The sequence below is a fragment of the Sprattus sprattus genome, assembly GCF_963457725.1.
Source record: "Sprattus sprattus genome assembly, chromosome: 14".
Taxonomy (NCBI): domain Eukaryota; kingdom Metazoa; phylum Chordata; class Actinopteri; order Clupeiformes; family Clupeidae; genus Sprattus; species Sprattus sprattus.
Window position 1 is genome coordinate 9889394 of NC_137912.1, and position 21385 is coordinate 9910778.

The 21385-nt window shown below is 44.9% G+C and overlaps 1 protein-coding gene across 1 annotated transcript; it reads left to right on the forward strand.

The window, feature by feature from the left end:
• The first annotated feature begins 940 nt into the window (after window positions 1-940).
• Window positions 941-3271, forward strand: phlda1 (pleckstrin homology-like domain, family A, member 1). The gene is made up of 2 exons (XM_080851607.1): window positions 941-1583; window positions 2308-3271. The coding sequence occupies exon 1, from the start codon at window positions 1083-1085 to the stop codon at window positions 1554-1556; it is 474 nt and encodes a 157-aa protein (XP_080707733.1). The 5' UTR covers window positions 941-1082; the 3' UTR covers window positions 1557-1583; window positions 2308-3271.
• The last annotated feature ends 18114 nt before the right edge of the window (window positions 3272-21385 follow it).

Genomic DNA, 21385 nt, shown 5'->3' on the forward strand with positions numbered 1-21385 from the left:
TACCGGCTGGAATACCCTGCAAAAAAGGGGAAGAAAAGCTGTCTGCCAGTTTTACTGCCAAAAGACACCCGTTAGTGTGTTGGCAAGCTCCTATCAGTGTCAACAGGGCTGTTGGTGATGTTTGCAAGGTTTTTGCATACCTTTTTAGGTAGTTGGCTTGCTAGTTTTGGAACAGAACTCCTCATTGCTGCTGAACAGAAAAAAAGGCCTTTTCTTTCTACTTGCCACAGATGGCAGTATTGTAGCGACTGTGAGTAGAATCCATTACGAGAACATATTTGTGGAGAGTGACGAGCAACCCATCCGAAGTAGGCCTACCGTTTAAACCAATGACATGCCTGCATAAAGTTATTCTCACGATTTATAACTTTCAAATTCACTAGGGTTATTAAATAACCTAAAGCTCATTCGGCACACCATGGAAAACGTGCAGTTGAGTAGGCTATTGGAACACCGTATATTTTAAGCAAACTGGTCATATTTATATCAACTTCACCTTTTTTATGTGATACTACCTCCTGTAAAAATGGGAAGGGGGAACAAGCATACCTAAATTGTCAAGCAATTAGTTGGACAACCGGTAGGCTAAGTGTCCATGTCATGTTTTTAAACCGGAGACTATTTTCCCAATTCTCAATTTGATTTCTGGACTAAATGCATAAGGACTCTAGCAGTTGAGGTCCTTGTAGTGGCTTAATAAAAAAAAAAAAATATTTAAACGTCCGAAATGTGTTCTGAGGTAGTAGGTTATAGGCCAATTACGTGTTGTCTTGCATCGGGAGTGATGACTGACATTCGCTACAGTAGCCATGTGTGTCAGGTTTTCTGCAACATGAGAATGTTTCCTCTGGATGTCATTGGGGGGCGGTCCGCACAGCCATAGCCGAAGAAAACCTTCGTCGAGAAAAACTACACATCTCAGTTACCGCTGCGACTGCTGCTCTCCGGTTGGGATCAGAGCCGGCTCGGGAGATACGGAACTGTCCTGCCTGGCTGATGTTCACGTACACTGATCTGTGAGCTAAACGCCTGGGTCTTTTAAACCCCCTTAGAATACAAGAAAGATTTGGCGTCCACTGATCATGCTGGAGAACGGCGGCAAGGTGCTGAAAGAGGGACTCCTGGAGAAGAGGAGTGACGGTTTGCTGCAGCTGTGGAAGAAGAAGCGCTGCGTGCTGACAGAGGACGGACTGGTGCTACACCCGCCAAAACAGCACGACCACCCGCACTACCACCACCATACTCACGACCATCCGCACCACCACCATTTCGGCAAAGTCAAAGAGCTGCACTTCGCCAACATAAAGACGGTGGACTGTGTGGAGAGAAAAGGGAAATACGTCTACTTCACGGTGGTCATGACGGAGGGCAAGGAGATAGATTTCAGGTGTCCACAGGACGAGGGCTGGAACGCAGAAATCACTTTGCAGATGGTGCAGTACAAAAACCGACAGGCGATCTTGGCGGTCAAGTCTACGCGGCAGAAACAGCAGCTACTCGTGGCTCAGATACCGGGAGGACAGAAGATGATCAGAAACTCGCCTAACGTTGCCTGAACCCCGTAATCGACATTGACATTTGTGGTAAGCCGTTGCGTGAGCGAGAGAGGGTTTGTAGTCAGAGCACACGTTCAGTGCACATAAGCTTCCCTTATATGGGATATCCTTAGCGTGCAAATTGCTACAGCCCTTTAGCAACCTTTGATATTTGATAAGGTTCAGGATTTTTGTCTCACATTACTTTCATTGCTTTGCTCTAATGCGCAAACACTGCCTGGTGTATCAGTCTTTGCACTGAATGAATAGGTGTAGTCTGAATACTGTAGGCTCCTAAACCGTTTAGATTTTTTTTTACAACTGAGAATTAATCACACTATCCAGAGCTTTGTAGACCTCTGAAGATATGATACAGCATCATATTTTAGTTTGCCTATGTAAGGAGAAATGTAAAGGTAGGCTAGCTCACCGAGCAAATTTAAACGTTTCAATTCTGAAAACAGAAAAGACACCTTTACAGGACGAATAAAAGTAGACTTATAAAGCTTAATTTACAATACTGTGTAGCCTATTCTGCCAAAAAAAATAGGCTACCCATTGAACCGCTGTGAAAGCGAAACTTGACAGGTTATGAAATAGGGTAGGCCTACTGATTTTGTCGTTTGGTGTATTCTTTTCATCCGTGTGTAATCTGGATACTTCCCCTTGGAGGGCTCCTGCTATTTTGGTTGACATACGGAAGTGTTTCCAGTTGGCGCGCGGCTGGCTCTGCGACCCCTGACCTGAGTCGGTGTCATTTCTTTGTCCGCAGGTTATTCGGACGTTGCGCGATGGGCAAATGGAGCGGTCCGGCCCTTGGGTTCGAGGCAACCGGACACCAGCCAATAAGCTTCGTACTGAGGAAGGAAAAACTGCCTCCTCAGTTCGCAGCTCCCACTCACCTCAACCTCAACCTCTGACTCTGACCCGACTTTTTCTTAACGGACTGTTCAGTGGAAGAAGAAAAACAGAGAAGAGAGAGAAAAAAATGGTGTTTGTCATGAACGGACATCGACTGACAAACAATGTTGCCTGCAGTACTGTTTTGTTATTTATTATGTGTATATATTTTTATATCTGACCATATAAATTTAACCTGTTTTTGTGACTGGCGATGTGTTATGAGAGTCCTGAAAAAACACTCAAGAAAATTCCAGAATAGGTGTGACTGATTCCATGCCATTTCCCTTGAACTAAGCGATACAATTTATCAGACATAGCATGCAATGGCTCATTATAGTGTCAGCTGATCATCTTTTAATTAAACCAAAGATTCACATTCTGTGATTTTACAGCAGTTTAGAGAACTAGTCTTTAAAAACAAGGGATTAAATGAAAGGAAATAATCCAATCCGTCAGTTATCCTCATTGAAATGTACTGTTATTGCAATCAACAACATGTTATTGGAGTAATTGGTTCTGCTGTCAGTAAACTGTTAAGAAGCTGGATAAGGAAAATCAGACATCTAGAGTTCATCTTTACCGATGTCCTACAAAGGTTCCTTTTACCCCTGGAGCCTTTGGGGTTATCTTGGACTGTCTGTGACGCATACGCACATCCACTTTAACCCAGTGTTTTTAAGACCTGCAGCCGACATCCGCCTCACTGCTGATGATTCGTGACATCCCTTTGGACTCACTTAATGTGTTTGTTTGTTTGTTTGTTTGTTTGTTTTGTCCTTTGATCTGAGAATTATTTTCATACTACTTAAAATATACATTCCATTTCCAATGAACAGTGGCTCTTGTGATATGTTTTGTCTTCCCTTTTTGAGATTTATTTGTGGGTTTTTTTCTCTCTTTTTAGTTGTCACAGACCATCAGTTAGGTGATACATTGTGTGTGTGTCTCTGTGTGTGCGTGCGTGTGTGTGTGTGTGTGTGTGTGTGTTTGACTGTGTGCTTCGGTGGTTGTCAGGCAAGGTGAACCAAAATGAAGCGGCTGCACTCATTGCTTTATTCATTTACACAGCAACTCTCCAGAGTGCCGTCTGTCTCTCTCTCTCCAGCCATTTGCTGTGAACTGTACACCCCACTGCTCCAGCTATAAGTAGCCCCAGTTCTGAGAATGACATTTCACTGTCTAGGGCTGTCATTGAGATAAACTGTCAGCCAGGCGCTTGTGCCTAACCCCACCACCCCCAAGCTCAGTCAGGCGAACTCAATTATTGCACACACAGGACAGCCCGAGTGTGTGGCTCACACTGGCTGTTCCGGTATATTTGAGTCCTTTGGAGGTTGGGGTGGGGTAAGGTATTATAGTGGACCACACACACACACACACACACACACATTCATACAAAAAGCACAGTCTTGTTTGGAGAATAACAAGTCTGCTTCTGCAGCATAGGATGTCTGTAGGCATGTGTACCTGTCTGGGTTCATTTTGGAAGAGATGCTTAGATATGAGAGTAATATACAGCCTGAAACGTGTGCCTGTGTGTGTGTCTGTGTGTGTGTGTGTGTGTGTGTGTGCCTGTGTGGGTGTGACTCGCCCTCTGTCGTGTGGCTCCCCATCCCAGTTCGTGCGCGGGGCGTGTGGCCTGCCGCCTACAGCTAACAGATGATTAAGTCATGCTGACAGACTGGAGAGCGCAGCCACTGGCCGATCTGGTCTCATCATGGCGCAGATGAATGGGATTCCTTCAAGCTCTCTACCGCTGCATCATGGGAAAAATGCTTTATGGAATCGCACAAATCCAGAAACACTTAAAACAAAGAAGGTACATCAGAAGTACACACAACCCTTTACCACATAAATATATCTTACCCTCACAGTGGAAACACAGATACCAAAAAAAAAACACAAATCTATACAAGTACATGTAGAACACAGTACACACAGACGCTCAGACAAACACACACGCACCCAACATAAACACACAGACACACACACACACACACACACATCACATGTACCATCCATCTCCAGCTGAATTGACTTTTGCTGGCGTGGAATGTCATTCACATGACCGCCAGAGGACGTTGACCCATTGTGATCTGCACCTTATGCCCCCCAAGCCGCACAGTAACATGAAGCTCTCCTAAGTGGCACAGCCTGAGTCACTTAAACCACACTTCCTGCAATTATTGTCTCACTGTGCCTCCATTGTGTGAAGCCCCTTAGTCAGACAGACACAATGAACTAAACGCAGAGGTCACCGGCAGTATGATATGAAGTCCACACAATCTTTGAACATGCACATATTCTATTTCATGGCTGACTTTTTTTTTTTGTGGGACTTTTTTCAGTGCTGGTTCATGCTGCGCAGAAGCTCAGTTTTCAGCGTGGCATCTGGCTCTGGATCCATCCCCATATCGGGAGAGGGAAAGCAACGGTTAATCAGTGGTGTGAAGACACACTTTTCTACTGGCTCTTCTTTTCGCCCTCTTCGGTTTCTTTCTCTCCCTCCCCTCCTCGTATCTTTTTCTCGCACCTTCTGTCCGTCTTCCTCCCACTCCTTCTCTGTCACCACACTTTTTCCCCCTTCACTTTCTCACTGTCCCTCTCTTTTTTTCCATGCCTTGTCAATTCGCGGCACGGCACTCACTCCTTCTTTTTTTTCTTCCTGATTCTCTCATTCTCGCACTATCCATCTATCCTCATCATGCTCTCGCTACTTTCTCTCTTCTCTCTCTTTCTCTCTCTCTCTCTCAGTCTTTCCCTCTCAAAGGACTAAGTGGGTGTATGGAAGTGAACAAGCCTACACTGGTGAGTGCAGGATAACAGGCCCCTCTCTCTCTCTCCCTCTCTCTCTCTCCTTCCCTCTCTCTGTCTCTCTTTCCCACTCTCTCACTCCCACAGTCCCTCTACTAATGCCTGAGACGCACAACAGAGGGGAAGATAACCTTGAGCTTTTTTATTTATTTCCAGTCTCTTATCACTCCCTTTGTGTGGCTTTTGATAGCGTGTAACAGGATCTTGGAAAGAGCAGCGCTCCGTGAATTTCAAGCAGCGATGCCACACTCTCGTGGAAAAAAAAAAAAGAATGAGGCGGAAGAAAGTACGAAATACGAAACAAAGAAACGTGATGCACATGAAGAACTAGAAGCAGCTAGGTTTCGCCTTGTAGCGACTAAAAAGCTGAGCAAAAGAGCTGACGCAGGTCTGCTATGGAGACAGGTTTCCCCCACCCGTTCTGGTACATAAAACCCACAAGGCCCGGTCCAAGTGCCAGGTCAGCTTTCATGTCAGATTGAACCCATAGAACGTAATTAGTCCAGTGAGCCATTGATTTCAGTGCAGAGCTACTCTGTTCAATGGCTTGGTATTATGGAACTCACTACAGGAAAAAGAAGAGTGTGTGTGAGTGAGTGTGTGTGTGTGTATTTTACCACCTTTTATATTCTGTTTCTGTATTTTCAATGTTTTGATGTGTTACTGTGTTCTAGGCTTTGGCGATTCCATTTTCCTTCAAATGGGCTTGTCAATAAAGTATATTGAATTGAACAGAGGGAGAGAGAGAGAGAGAGAGAGAGATTTACATACAGGTCCTCAAATTTTGATGTATAGGCTCTTAATGATAAGACAGCAAAATAAATAAATCCAAAAGTAAGTCCTAATAAAATCTTCACCATAACCTTTATGTGACTTCTGCACAGCATATAGCCTGCCTGAGCCCCTGCAGGAGACAAATGGCTGTAGCATAGAAAGGAATACAAAAGTCAAATGTGTTCATGTCAACACAGTGTTCAGCCGCACATGAGGGTGTGGAGCAAGTTTGAAAACAAAGGTCCTCCTCGCTCCCCCTTATGGTTTAACTGCTGTGAGCGCGGCGGTGGTAAGATATCGGACTGCGAGGGGGAACAGGATCATAGGCGTCGCTCTGCTCTTAAATCAGCCGTCTCTGAAGGGCATATATCTGCTCTCTCCGCACCTGTTCCACGACCACCACGGCGCTCTCCCCACCCCCACCCACCGACTCTTTCTCTCTCTAGCTCTCTCTCTCTTTCTCCCTATCTCTCTCTCTCTTAGCAGCAGTAGTGGCGGCAGCAACAGCGGGCTTGAATTAGCTCAGCTGTCGTCCCTTTTCAACCACTGCACCCCTGGATGCATGAACATAGGAAGTGCCGTCTCCATGTCCACATTCCCCTTTGCCCCCACAAACAGAGCAAACAGGCCTGGGTATGAAGTCATGAGCAAGAGCTCAAGTAACCGCCTGAAGATATTAGAGGAGGCAGCGAGAGGCGGTACAGACAAAGGAAATGTGAATTTCTTTTTTTGTGCTTGGAAGGAGGAATACATTTAGAGGCACTTACAAGCTTGAGGTTAATGACTTTTAAGTGCAAAATAATTGTAGGTGAATCACTGCATTAGTGAGTTAATGAAATTCCTCCATTCATAAGTTAGATAATACAGTTACCCATTTATATGTAAAACTCCTAACGTATCTATTAATGTCCTGGGGGGGAGGGGGTAGCCATTCAAGTTCACCACCACCATGTGGGTAAAAATTAAATATTAACCCACGCTGTTTAATCTGTTGTCTCTGAATTTCCGTTGTCGTCTGTGGTCTCTGAATTTCCGTTGCTGTCAGCATTTGGGATAAATGCAGAGTCAGTAAGGTGACACAGGGACAAAAAGGGTGTGGTGGAAGAGGGGACAGTCCCCTTTCTTTTTCTTTTCTGACACACACATATACACACACACACACACATACAAACACAGAGAGACAACCACACAGTTTGCCAGCCAGGATAAGGATACTTTATTTGTAGAACTTTCACCGAGACAGAGGACAAACGGAGGGCTCCTTTGTGGAGTCAGATAGTCAAAGCCCTCCCAGTTTTCAGAACATCTCATAGGAGAAAACAACCACTTTGATGGGAACCTTATATACTTCCCATTCAGTACATCTGGAGGGAGGGAACCTCATATACTTCCCATTTAGAACATCTTGATGGAGGGGAACCTCATAGATTTCCCATTTAGACCATCTGGAGGGATGGAACCTCATATACTTCCCATTTAGAACATCTTGTTGGAGGGGAACCTCATATATTTCCCATTTAGAACATCTGGAGGGAGGGAACCTCATATACTTCCCTTTTAGAATATCTTGAGGGAGGGGAACCTCATAGATTTCTCATTTAGAACATCTGGAGGGAGGGAACATCTGCTTTAGTTGTCTGCTGCTCCATTTTCTTTTGGGTGAAATGAGATGTCAGAGTTTTATGGACAATTAAACTAAACTAAACTGTAGTCTTCTGAATGGGGGTTTGGAGAACAGGCAAATTCAAAGCCCTGGGGTTGAGCCTTATTTGCCTGAGCTGAAGTAAAGTGGACGGGGCTGTTCTGCCTTAACTGAAAGGCAAATTATTGTCTCTAGAAAAATGGGTTAGCATTGGAAATCAGGCAAACTGAACAATGCTTCTGAAAAGTCAGTTGTGCAGAAAGTTCCCATTTGTGTCCAAAAGGCCCATCATGGTGTTTAATCTGTAACATCAGCTTGTGGTATTACTGGAGTAGTTGAATTATTTGTGTAAATGATATGTTTACCAACCAAGTGTACTCTAGCTGGGAAGGTCCTTTTCAAATGATAATAATGTGTTGACGTGTGCAGCAGGATATGCCTGGTTACATCCGCCGTCCTTTGAGTTTGCGTCAGAGGACAAACCACACACATCAGTCGTCCCAAAGAACATGCTGGGTATTCATATGGTCAAATGCTACCTCTTTTAAGTATGCCATCTGAAAGTAATAACTGGGTTGTTGTGCCATGCGTGAAAAATGGTGCACACAGTGGGAAACTGTGTCAGTCTAAACCCTCTTGTGAGAGAGAGAGAGAGAAAGAGAGAGAGAGAAAGAGAGAGAGAAAGAAAGATAGACAGTCTAATCTGCAACTGCCACTTTTGTTTAACCAGAAAATAGTATGCATTTAATCCAATGCAATAAAGCCGCCATAAAACTCAGACAGGTGGTGTTTACATACCAGGAAATGTATGAGGCACAGGTGTTTTCAGAGCATCGAGCAGGTACTCTCTCTCTCTGTCTGTCTGTCTGTCTGTCTGTCTGTCTGTCTGTCTGTATGTATGAATGTTCGTATATTTATATGTACTAGTGCAGTGCCCGTAGGAATTTTGCATTCTGTAGTGTTAGCAGACGTAGGTGTAGCTGTTGGGTAGTGTAATAGCAAGACATATTTGCACTCCACATAGGTACAGGTTACACTGAAGTATTATTGTGATGCATGTTTCCTTTTCATTAAGAAATGTTTTAATGTTGTATAGCCTTTTTGGATATATACCAACAAATAAAGTTTGAGATTATGTAGTGGATGCAGTTGAATATAGATGTCAAAGTTGCTGTCTAAACTGTAAACTAAATGTCATAAAGAAAGAAATTATTTAAAATTAAGTTATGGTTGAAATAGTATAATTTCTTAAGTGTAGGGTAAGAATGGTCATGCAGTTGGACTCAAATGTAGGTTCATTTTATTGAATGTATGAAGCCTACTGTACTGTACTGTATGACTTCGATGATGCTAGCTTTGACAGCCCACTCTCAGACAGATCGTAATCTAATTATGTCCTTACAATGGGAACACAGTTTAAATACTCTGACTGGAGATGGCGTTACTATCCCCCACCCGAATTCAGTGCAGGACTGGGAGGATAACATGACGACGTGGGCCCAACATAACTTACAGCAAAATTTGCGCGTATTTCGTGGACTCCATAGCAACAGATGGGAAAGCAATGGACAATCTGAAAGCCTCCGAGGCTTATCAATATAAGCTACCATTTGTAGCGGTGTAGTAGGCTACTCCACTCTTGCGTTGTGATTAATGAACACAGAGCAAAGGCGATCACACACAGTATCTTCGGAATGACAGCCTCTCCCAGCCAGTGTAAATGCAGACTGAGGTTTATAATATTGCAATAATGAGAAAACAAAGTACACACAAATTACAACCTATACATTGGACACCAATACATCGGAAAACCTCTCTCATTGCGTCAGTAGATGCATGAAAGCATGGTGAGTGGGCTAACCACACAACTGTTCTATGACTATGACATAATTCACGTCGCGCGGGTCCGCCCCTCTTTCTCTGAATTACTACAGTACCCATAGTGCCTCCCTACCCATAGTGCCTATGGTAAACGATAACCGTAGTGGCTACGGCAAACGGTAAAATACAAATATCTCGCGAACTATGAATTCAGAAATCTTCAAAATCAAGGATGCACAGGTTCATGGCATGCGTAAGCTACATTTCAGTTGGCTAGAGTGGGTGACGTCACAATGGCTCAACATTCCACCATGTTAGTCTATGAGAGAAAAAGGTGATGAAATATAGTGCCTACGGGACACGATAAAATACAAATATCTCGCGAACTATGAAAATCAAGGATGCACAGGTTCATGACATGCGTAAGCTACATGCGAAATCTCATAACTAACGTAACTACCGTCAGGGAGATACGCCCTAGACGGACACACACACAGAGATTTCTGGATTTATAGATAGATGTATGAATGAATGGCTGTCTGTATTTATGTATCTTTATATGTATGTGTGTTTGTATACAGTATCAACTGTACTGTGAACTACGCTGAGGCCTTCGTTATGATTCACAGGGTGCATACATACTCCCTAAAATATGAACCTTAAATATGCTGAGATGTATTTGGGTGTAAGAGCTTGCTCAACCCAGAGCATGTCCTCATATATGATTTATGCCATGTATGTCAACCCTGTCTACTTTTAAAGGGTGTCACACAAAGTAAACAGTCTAACTGACAGCTCCTCAGCCACAGCATACACCACAGATACAGGCTTAAGCCTCTTCTGACATGACCATGGATTAGTCACCGCTTTTCCTGCACTGCGTGGGGGGAAGTATCCTCCTCTCCTCTCCTCTCCTCTCCTCTCCTCTCCTCTCCTCTCCTCACCTCTCCTCTCCTCTCCTGTCCTCTTCTCTCCTCACCTCTCCAAAGCCTACACCTCTACACCTGCATAAACGTGTGCTCCAGGCATCACAGGCTGTTATCAGATAAATGGCCTTATTCTAGGGTGTGTGTGCGGCAACCGACGGTTAAAGACCCTGGAGGCATGATGGGGTGATGATTCACGTAGCCTGAGCTGACAGGAGCTCTGAAGCGTGAACATCACTCTCCGAAAGCGCTTCTCGGATATCTCCTGAAGGGTGGCATCCAGGCCTGAGTCCCAGTTTGTTAGCAGTGTGTGTGTGTGTCTGTGGGGGGAGTGGGGGGGTAGCATATCAGTGTTGCTTTGAATACACCGGGAATGAGTCAGTTATTTTTGCGAACAAGCAGTCATTGTGTATGTGTGCGTCTGTGTGTCTGTCTGTCTGTGTGTGTGTGTGTGCGTGTGTGTGTGTGCGCGTCTGTGTGTCTGTCTGTCTGTGTGTGTGTGTGTGTGTGCGCGTGTGTGTGTGTGCGTGTGTGTGTGTGTGTGCATATTTGTGTGTGTCTGTGTGTCTCAGATGCAGGTATGTTGTGGCTGCGGGGAAATGAGAGAAATACCCTCTTGGCCCCGGCATCCTACTTTTCTGCCTCTCCATCAACAAAACCCAGCTTGAGGCCATTCCCTCCATTCTCTCCGTTTCCTCTCCTTCTTCTGGTGATTTTCCAGAGGCCACGTTGAATTTCAATAGAGAACAAGACAACGTTGCCTCCACAGAACACTAACAGCGCAATGTTTCAAGTCTTATCTCTATTGTTCGGCGACAACTCAGCAATTTAAAAAAAAAACATCACAAAACAAAGAAACCAGTCATCTCCTGACCCCCTGAAATGTTTTTCTCACGATGACATTAGGCTTGTGGCTCTCAGATTATGTTCGTCTGAAAAATGATTCACGCTGTTCAGTACCCAGCGCAGAAAATTATAGCCTCAAGTGATGGCAACCACCTTCAGGTGCTCTTAGTAGCACTTGAATGTCAGCGGAGACTGATTTGAAAGCCTTGCGTCAGTAAGCCAGGCCTGGCAGAGTCTCAGGGCAGGAGACATATGATATATACAAGAGACGACACGTCTCTGGGCATGATATACAAGAGACGACACACACCTCAGGCTCCCCCTCTCCACAGCTTTGTGTGTGAAAAGCCAATCAATCCCCCTTTACCTCATCATCTGATGTCACCAGGGATTCTTCAATGATTACAAACAGGAAATCGCAGATACTCATTACCACCCCTAACCCCCCCCCCCCCCCCTCCCCCCCACCTCCAGTCATCTAGTCAGAGTGTGAAATAATCCGATGACATGATCGGTAACAGTGGCGTGTTGAAGCATTGACTGCCGAGCTTTATTCCGTCGGGGAACCTAACCCCGCTGCAATCAGTGTTATTTTCTGTCTCTAGCTGTGATGTCTCCATGGGGTTATATGAAGATGCTACGCATGTGTTTAGGCCTAATGAAGCCTTGTGGGTGTGTGCATGTGTGTGTGTGGGCGGGCGGGGGGTGGGGGGAGGGGGGGGGATGGGGATTGTGCAGCCTAGGCTCCCTTATTGAAGATAAAAGGAGTCATGGGCAGATTTGTGCCCTCGTTGAGGGGCTGTGCTTGCGCTGAATGCTGTGAGATTAAGTCACGGGGCTCTGTTAATGCGGGGGCCGTGGCCTGGATTACACTGGTGCCTTTTAAACCCTTATCATGAGGGCCAGCTGGAGCCACCTCCCGGCCGCCTCCTCTGATAGCAGCACTTCCTGCCGGTCATTAACACGGGCTCTTGGCAGGGCTCGGGAGCTTGCCGGGTTGTGTTTCTTTGTAGCACATTCACACACACACACACACACACACACACACACACACACACACACACAACAAAACAGACAGACAGACAGACAGACAGACAGACAGACAGACAGACAGACAGACAGACAGACAGACAGACAGACAGACAGACAGACAGACAGACAGACAGACAGACAGACAGACGGACCCACTTTTATGTACGGACCCGCACAGTTGTACACACTTTCATGTAGGGACTAACACATACACATGCATATGCCCTCATACAGATTTGTACACAGAAAACACACATGCACACACACACACACACACACACTATTTCACACTGGGACACACACATAGACTCACACCCTCCAGCTATCCTCCTCTTATTTCCAGTACAGGGCTGAGGACAATGATCTCATTCACATTGCTTTGGGAAAATGTTTGCGGCACCTCAGAGTGCTGACGTCCCCCATGTGACATTCAAGGCTGGGGCCCCTGGGACAGAGAGCGGAAGGATTGCAGGGAGAGAGAAGAAGAGGGGGGTAGAGAGAGAGAGACAGAGAGAGAAAGAGAGAAGGAGAAGGGGGTAGAGAGAGAGAGAGACAGAGAGATAGATGGAGAGGGGGGTAGCGAGAGAAAGAAGGGGTTAGAGAGAGACAGAGAGAGAGATAGAGAGAGGAGAGGGGGTAGAAAGAGAGAGAGAGGGAGAGGGATAGAGAAGGAGAGGGTGGTAGAGAGAGAGAGAGAGAGAAGAAGAGGGGGCAGAGAGAGAGAGGGAGAGAGAAGGAAGGGGCGGTAGAGAGAGAGAAAGATAGTGAGGTGGGTAGAGAGAAAGAGAGAGAGATAGAGAGAGGGGAGAAAAGGAGAGGGGTCTAGAGAAAAAAAAAGAGAGAGAGAGAGAGGGGAGAGATTGTGGCTCTTACCTCCTCTTCAATGTGACCCTGTATCTGGGGTAGGGGAGTCGTGTCTCTCTAAGAGCCTCTCTCTGGCCCAACAGAGTGGAGAGCACGTACGTTCTGGCTGTTACCCACACACACACACACACACACACACACACACACACACACACACACACACACACACACACACACACACACACACACTCACGCACACACACACACGCGCCCACACACACACACGCGCCCGCACACACACACGCGCCCGCACACACACGCGCGCGCCAACACACACGCACACAGAGACACGCACACAGAGACACACACAGAGACACACATACTTCACACATGCTTTTCAGCACCTGCCACCGTGCCCGCTGAGGCAAGCCCAGATTTGTGAGCACCACTCAGCACCAACCCGGGAGCCAGGCCAAGCCAGTTAATCACAGGGAGATCTCTCCATCCATCTTTTTCCCGCTCTCACTCTGCGCTCAACTCGTCAGCCTGCCCAGTGTGAAATAATGGCCCCTCCTCAGCAATCAGACACGTGATGCCACCGACTTGGGCCGCTACCTCCCACTCAAACTAGACTAGCAGAGAGCCCAAGCTACTCGCAATTAGCAACTAATCGGCTATCCACTCTGGCTTGCTTTGACGCTCAGAATGAGCAATTAAGAAATCATTAAAAAGCATTTATGAGAGATGTCATTAATTTCACCGATACAGTTGCTTTTAATAATTATTCATTCATACAGTGCTGACACTGAAATGGCAGCATCAGTTCTGGGTTCACCCAGGGGTAGGCAGACAGAGCCAGCCGGGATGGAGAAGGAGTGAGTTGTGGTGGTGGTGATGGTGGTGGTGGAGGGATGGACCTGTCTTTAAACTGTATTCGTTTTAGCTTGTCAGACTGCAGAAATCGACCGGTAAAGTGAATCTGCCTTTTCTTTCCCCCCTTTCCACCTCTCTTTCTTGGCAGCTTGCTCCGACGCTGTGTCCCTCTGAGTGAGCGTGCCACAAACTATTCTGTGTCTGTGTGTTTTCACTCCTTTTTTCATCCACCCACCTCCACACATACACACACACACACACCCTCCACCCATTCTCTTGTACTTTTCCACAGGCTGGTGTTTCTATGGAAACAAAGAGAATGGGAAGACGACTGGATCTTTTTTTTTTTGGATGGAGTACTGTCAGAGAGTGCCGGGGGTGGTGTGATGTGGTTCGGCTCGGCCCGACTGCAGAGTGGGTCTGTGGGGGCGTGGTAGAGAGACACCGGGGCAGAAGGAGGGGCAGAATTACGGTGGAGGCGAAAAGGTCACAGAGGCAAAGGCCTAACCCTGCCACACCTTCCAGCAACAGCAGTGAGTGCCGAGGCTTATGGGAAACGTAGTGTTTGAAGTGGCCTTGTCATAGAATGCAAAGGAGTAGAAAGAGACGTCCTTCCATTTACAGAACTTCCTACTTTACTGGGACCTTGATGACTTATGACTTATTACTCTGGACATCTTGAATTGCGTGGATGTCACTCGAAACATAGCATCATTGTGAATGGAGATGACCATCCTTCACTGTCTAATTCTGTGGTCCCTGCCTGAATCCACTTATCTCTTGTTGGTATCATAGGGAATTTTTGGTGCAGTATTCAAAGCACAGCCTTATGGTATAATACTCTACTGTAGTACGATCTGGTATCGTCTTAGAATTCATAGTTGGTGTTTTTTTATTTCCCCTTAGCTTTAAAGTGTCTTTGAGAAAACATGTGTGGTCCAGTGGAATCCTGAACAAATAAACAGGATGCTTTGCGTGCACAGTCAATTGGCTGGATTTAAATTCTAACCTACAAAATATTACGCTTCAGCTGTTCAGTCATCCGTCCAATTTGTCCCGCCGCTGGAGAGATTCATTCATAGTCAGGAAACAACACCAATGCTTACCTGCTGCTGTCAGAGGCAGCTCGCTTCTGGGGTGTGTGCAGTGTGATAATGCACCCAATTTAAGCTTCGAAATGAACTAAGCCAGAGCCCTAACAGCCTGAGGGATATGTGGAAATGCATGAAAGGCTCCAAACAAAGAGGACATTAAGGGGACATGTGACAGTGCCTTATAAGTTGCCAGCTGTCACAAAGTAGGGGCATCAAGGCGGCAGAATTACATTAAAGAGGAAAAAAATATGGCCATGTCTCCTAGGGTCCCCTTCCTCCCCTGCTAATTGGAAACTAAATACTTTAATCTTCCATTTGCTCCCTGTCTTGGTCAAGTCTGCACAAATAAAGGATCCATATCCTGGCAGGCTATCTGTGTGTGTGTGTGTGTGTGTGTGTGTGTGTGTGTGTGTGTGCGTGTGTGCGTGTGTGTGTGCGTGCGTATGTGTGTGTGTGTATGTGTGTGTGTGTGTGTGTGTGTGTGTGTGTGTGTGTGTGTGTGTTTGTTTCTGTGTGTGTGTGTGTGTGTGTGTGTGTGTGTGTGTGTGTGTGTGTGTGTGTGTGTGTGTGTGTGTGTGTGTGTGCAAATTACATTTCTGCTGCAGCTGCTTGCAGTTCTCATGTTGGCTGGTCATGTGTTTGCTTTTGAGGGGAGCAGCTCGTCTTTCTGTCTGCAGGGTCTGTTTGAAGTGATGCCACATGACCTTTCCAATTGCCCCCTTAAAGATTTATAACCGCTGATCAATATTTACGCACACAGATTAGCTCTTCAAGCATAGGTGAGAATATCAGTGAAAAGTGTCGTTTTTCAATGCCCCCATTTTGACTGTGAATTGTTAGTTTTTGGATTAGCTTTTTGTGATTGTCAGTATTATTGTCTTTTTGTAATATCCATTCTCATTTGATGTGCCAATGTACAATATTTATCTGGTGTGGACTAGCAAACCAGAAAATAATTTGATGTGACAATGTACAATATTTATCTGGTTGGAACAAGCAAACCAGACAATAATATGATGTGACAATGTACAATATTTATCTGGTTGGAACAAGCAAACCAGATAATAATTTGATGTGACACTGTACAATATTTATCTGGTGTGAAAAAGCAATCCCCACCACTTTTTCAAGGGCTCTAGTGTCTCTCCCTGTTCCCTCTAATGTGTAGCAGTCATGGGTGGTGTGGTGATGGTGCTGTTGTGGAGTGATCAGGCTTCACTGGTTGGGGGTGGCAGCCTGGAAAAGGGTTTGCTTTCTCGGGGGGAAAAGTGAGAGGGTTTTGCAGCAAGGTCAGAGAGAGGCCAGTCAGCTATCAGACCAGAGAGAGATGGAATGCAAACATGAAGAAAGAGACAGAGAAGGGAAGAGAGAGTCTTTCATATCTGAGGGAGGAGAGATGGAGAGAGAGAGAGAGAGAGAGATGGAGAGGAAGTGGTAGAGAGATAGAAAGAGAGGAAGAGGGTGAGAGAGTATAGAGGGTGAAAAGAGATAGAGTGAACTGCAGATGGGAGGGCTCTCTCTCCCTCTCTCTCTCAATGAGAGAACACACTGAATGGAAGGATGCTCCTGATCTACTCTCATTGGTCCTTCACCACAGGAGAGCTGACCTTTGACCCCTCTCTATAGGAAGCCCTGGGCTAGTGGCACCTGCCCTGAATTAGGATGCCATTGTTGGACGACTTCATACATGAACTCTCACTACCACGAGACGGGTCAATAACCTGATTTCTGTTTTTCAAGGTGGAAATATTCAGCACCTCTAACCAGCCACCGCTGCTGTAAATCCGGCCTCTCTCGACAGGGTCGTAAACCAAACCGCAGTACCTGTCCTGGCAGCCAGATGCCTGCTGAGAATGAGTCTGGATGCTCTGGATTCTGCGCTGAGCAGAATCTCTCAGATGTCCATCCAAAGAGAGCTACCCTTAAAAAAACACTCATCGCCATATTTTCAGCGCTTCAGTCCCTCTCCTCTAAAGATCCCTGCCCGTCTCTTGGGTAGACATTAAACAAACGCTCCAGCCTTGCTGTTTCCTATCCCTGAGTCGTAATTCCATTGACGGGCGACTGGCAACAAGCAAACCAATGAGCAACGAGCAATGAGAAAGTCCGCCGCGTATGAATTAAAGCTAATGTAATAGCTTGAGCAAAATCGTTTTCCTAATTTAATACCAAGATTAAGATCGTAAGTGCAAACATGACTGGGTCAGTGCAACGCTCCCACATGCCACATGATAGCTTTAGCTCATGCGCGATGGACTTAGCTCATTGCCTGTCAATGAAATTAAGGCCCTTGCACCCTGAGGCAGAAATAGACTGGCAGCTGGGGTCACAATCGCTGATTGGGGGAATTGAGTGACACACACACACACAAAAATGAGGAAAAGGAGAGATAATCACAGCTTGTCAATGTGAAACTGTTTCCTTTGTGTGCGTGACATCTTTCTCCTCTCTCTGCAATAACAGCGGTGACATTGAACGCGTAGGATGTGTGTGAGTGTGTGTGTGTGTGTGAGTGTGTGTGTGTGTGTGTGAGCGCTGCTTTCCACCTCGCTGTGTTTTGCCCAGCATGGGGTCTCTCACCGGCCGGGAACGCCACGCGCTGACAGTTTTTGTCAGCCACTACCGTAAAACATCTGGCCACCATACGTCTGTGCTAAAAACACACACACACACACACACACACATACACACACACACACACACACACACACACACACACACACACACACACACACACACACATACACACACACACACACACACACTCACACACATCAAAGGCTGTTGTGGGCTCCACCACCCCAAAAAAAAAAAAAGACATCCGTGAGCGGACATAAGCCATCGAATGCATCATGGCCTCCTGATCATTTACGAGCTTGATCGTAACCCCCTCTATTTCCCGTGAGTAAGGCTGAGAGGAAAAGAACATCACCGTCCACAATGAGGTTGACACCGCAACTTCTGCTTCGCGGAATGCAGAGAGATGGTTAACTAGGAACTCAATTATGGAGTGTGGGGATACAGTAATTTTCCACGCATCAGCCAGTCAAACAGTCACTGATAGACATGAAAGAGGTCTTGTTAAATCCTAATTGGACTCTGTCCAGTATGAGACACGTTTTTGTGAGAACATTTTCTTTGTTTTGGTTACACTTTGGCTGCGGACCAATAAAAACAACACCTAAAACCGAAGTGATTTCTTGGCCGTGTCATCATTGTGCGTCACAAGTCAGGACCTATGTGACACACTCCAAAGGCTTGACATATTTTTCTACTGTCTGAAAAATGGCGAGCCAAAGGGACATTGCAGCATTGCAGCAGCTTGATTGACAGGCGTATGCCATGCGTGACTGGAACGTTCTAGAGGACTGCCATAGTTCCAAAACACTTTCAACATTTACTCAAGCTAAAAGTCATTTATTTCCAGATTGTTTTGAGTAGATAACGGCTATGGGCTGCACAAACTTACTTACCTGGGGTTGTTTCGCGGCCAACAAGGTTAGCATTGTAATAACATGAAACGATGCATCGTTAAACTAACATCTGAAGACAGTTTGTGTATTGGGGTGACAGAAATCACCTAGTTTTAAACAGAACTTTACAGAACTTTACAGAAGTTTAGACATGTGAGTATTTTGGTGTCCACACTGATAGCACTTTAACCTTGAATAGTCATGTTGAAGGGATATATTCACGACTCCTCCAGACAATTTTTATGTAGCTTGGGTCTGTATAGAGTTGAACAAATATTTAGTTGTCTGTTTTATAAGGATGTTTTAGACTCAGAGAATGTAATCTGGTACGGGATGACGGCTTGGTTTGGGAACCTTCCTGTGTCATCAAAATCAAAGTGAACGCATTTTGGTCCAGACTGATGAAAATCCCCAGTCAGAAAGACCATTATAGTCTTCAGTCTATTTTTGACGTGCATATTGAAACCGGAAGAGAGAATCCACTGTGATACATCCCATAGTCTGTACTCTCAGTATGAGCTGTTAACGCCAGGCAGACAATATAGAGTTCAGCGGTGCAAATTTAATCGGTTTCAGAACTCCTTTGTTCCTGTATCAGTCAGAGTTTGAAACAGTAGCCTAAAATAGGAGGTTACAGAAGCTGTACTGTAGAACAATCTCACAAACTGATTGAGGCCTGAGGGTGAATGATCTATACAGTATATCTATCTATCTATCGATCTATCTATCGATCTATCTATCTATCTATCTATCGATCTATCGATCGATCTATCTATCTATCTATCTATCTATCTATCTATCTAACTATCTATCTATCTATCTATCGATCTATCTATCAATCTATCTATCTATCTATCTATCTATCTATCTATCTATCTATCTATCTATCTATCTATCTATCTATCGATCTATCGATCTATCTATCTATCTATCTATCTATCTATCTATCGATCTATCTATCTATCTATCTATCGATCTATCGATCTATCGATCTATCTATCTATCCGTGTATTCTATCTAGTAATCTATTTATCAATCTATCTGTCAATCTATCTATCTATGTATCTATCTTCAACCCATGAATATGAATACAACAGGCTACATATTATCAACAGACTGAGCAGAGGTGCAGCATCTCACATTATGCATGCTTGTTTCTGCTTCTGGGCCTTTTAATCATGTATGTTTTGCTTAAGGCAAATAAAAGTAGGGTTGTATGGTGGTTAACAATGTCAAATGTCCAACAGGTATGGGAATACATTTATAATGCCTCATTTGGACACCAATAACTGACATCAGTGACGTCTTAGACAGAAAGTATCTGGAACCACAGGTTGAGAGCTGTAGTACGAACTACACAACTTAACGACTATGGAATCGAACTTTGATTTTGGGGAAAACCTGTGTTACTTAATGATGGTTTGTACTATGGAAGATACTAATGTAGTTACCTGAACAGCTCGAACACTTGAGTCACAACTGCATGGTTCAAACTATGTAAGTTGCTAACGTATGCTTTTGGGAAACAGTTATAGTGTCAAGTGATACAGAGTGTCAAGTTGAATGGTTCATGACTAATAAATCATGTAAATGACACTGTTAGTTTTTGATTAACTCATCTAAATTTGAATCTGTCTGCATGTTGTACACTCAGGGTGCTAGTTTCAGAGCGAACATGGCCAGCAGAAATGGCAGAACATTCGAAACCAGGCCAGAGTTCATCAGTGAAAGGTTTGGTTGAAGCTGACCAACAACATTGCCAAGCAATTCCTTTAACCTGAATGCGTGAGACAAAATGACAATGTAAGAAGATGGCAAGATTGTATGCGGGTTCTGGACAGTGGTCGCCAGGAGTGCTTTTACAAGGAATAAACCGTAGTGCTTCTTCTGTTGTTCAAACCAGATAAATCCGTTGACACATTCTTGTCAAGAATTCTTAGCAAGAAATGTTGCCCAGTGCTGTTAAAGACCTGTAAAATGCAAGAGAAGCATTGACCATTATCCTAAACGAATGGGGAGTGCATCAAATATGGTAGATTGTGAGCCGCATTGATGATGATGAATTTGACTACCTGGAACAACCTTTATTTCTGGAGTTTACAGTTTTTATCCATTGCTTTGGGCAATTTCACGAAACAGAAATTACATTCTCAAAACAACACGTGCAAACCTCAAAACCACTGGACACTGGTTCACAACAGATTGGCATTTCTCATTCCTTTAATCAAATTGCAATTGTTTTAGAAACTCCTTGCAAATGACAAGTACAATTTCCTAGTTTGCACACATTTCAAATGATTTAGCACATCTGTGCAAATGGTTAGGTACAATTGCCTTCAGTTAGCCCATTTACCAATTGAATACATCTTGCTGGTCTAAACTGACTGTTGCTTCTCAGTCAAGTGGTTGTTCTCTGCAAAACATGTTGGGATAATTTCCTTGAGTACATCATCACCTGCAAAATAGTTCACTCTACTGTCAAAATTTTTCAGGCACATAATACCATGAAAAACATCATGGTATATCCTGTAGCCTAATATGGATCTCTTAGATCATCAGCTTACAGTCATTTTCAGGTGCAACTAGAACTTTACTAATCAAGGGGGAGATTCACACATCCGATCACCAATCACACAGTAAGTTTAGTTAGCTGACAGGTCCTATCCAGGAGTATAAATGCTTCCATCAAATATCTAGAGCTTGACCAAGTTCAGTACAATTTATGAACATGGAAGCACCTGGCCAGGGAAACAACCAAGGGCAACTGCCTGTGAGAGGAAGAGGAGGAAGAAAAAGAGGAGCAACGGCGGATGTCCCACGCCAGAGCAGGGGCAACATCACCATGTGT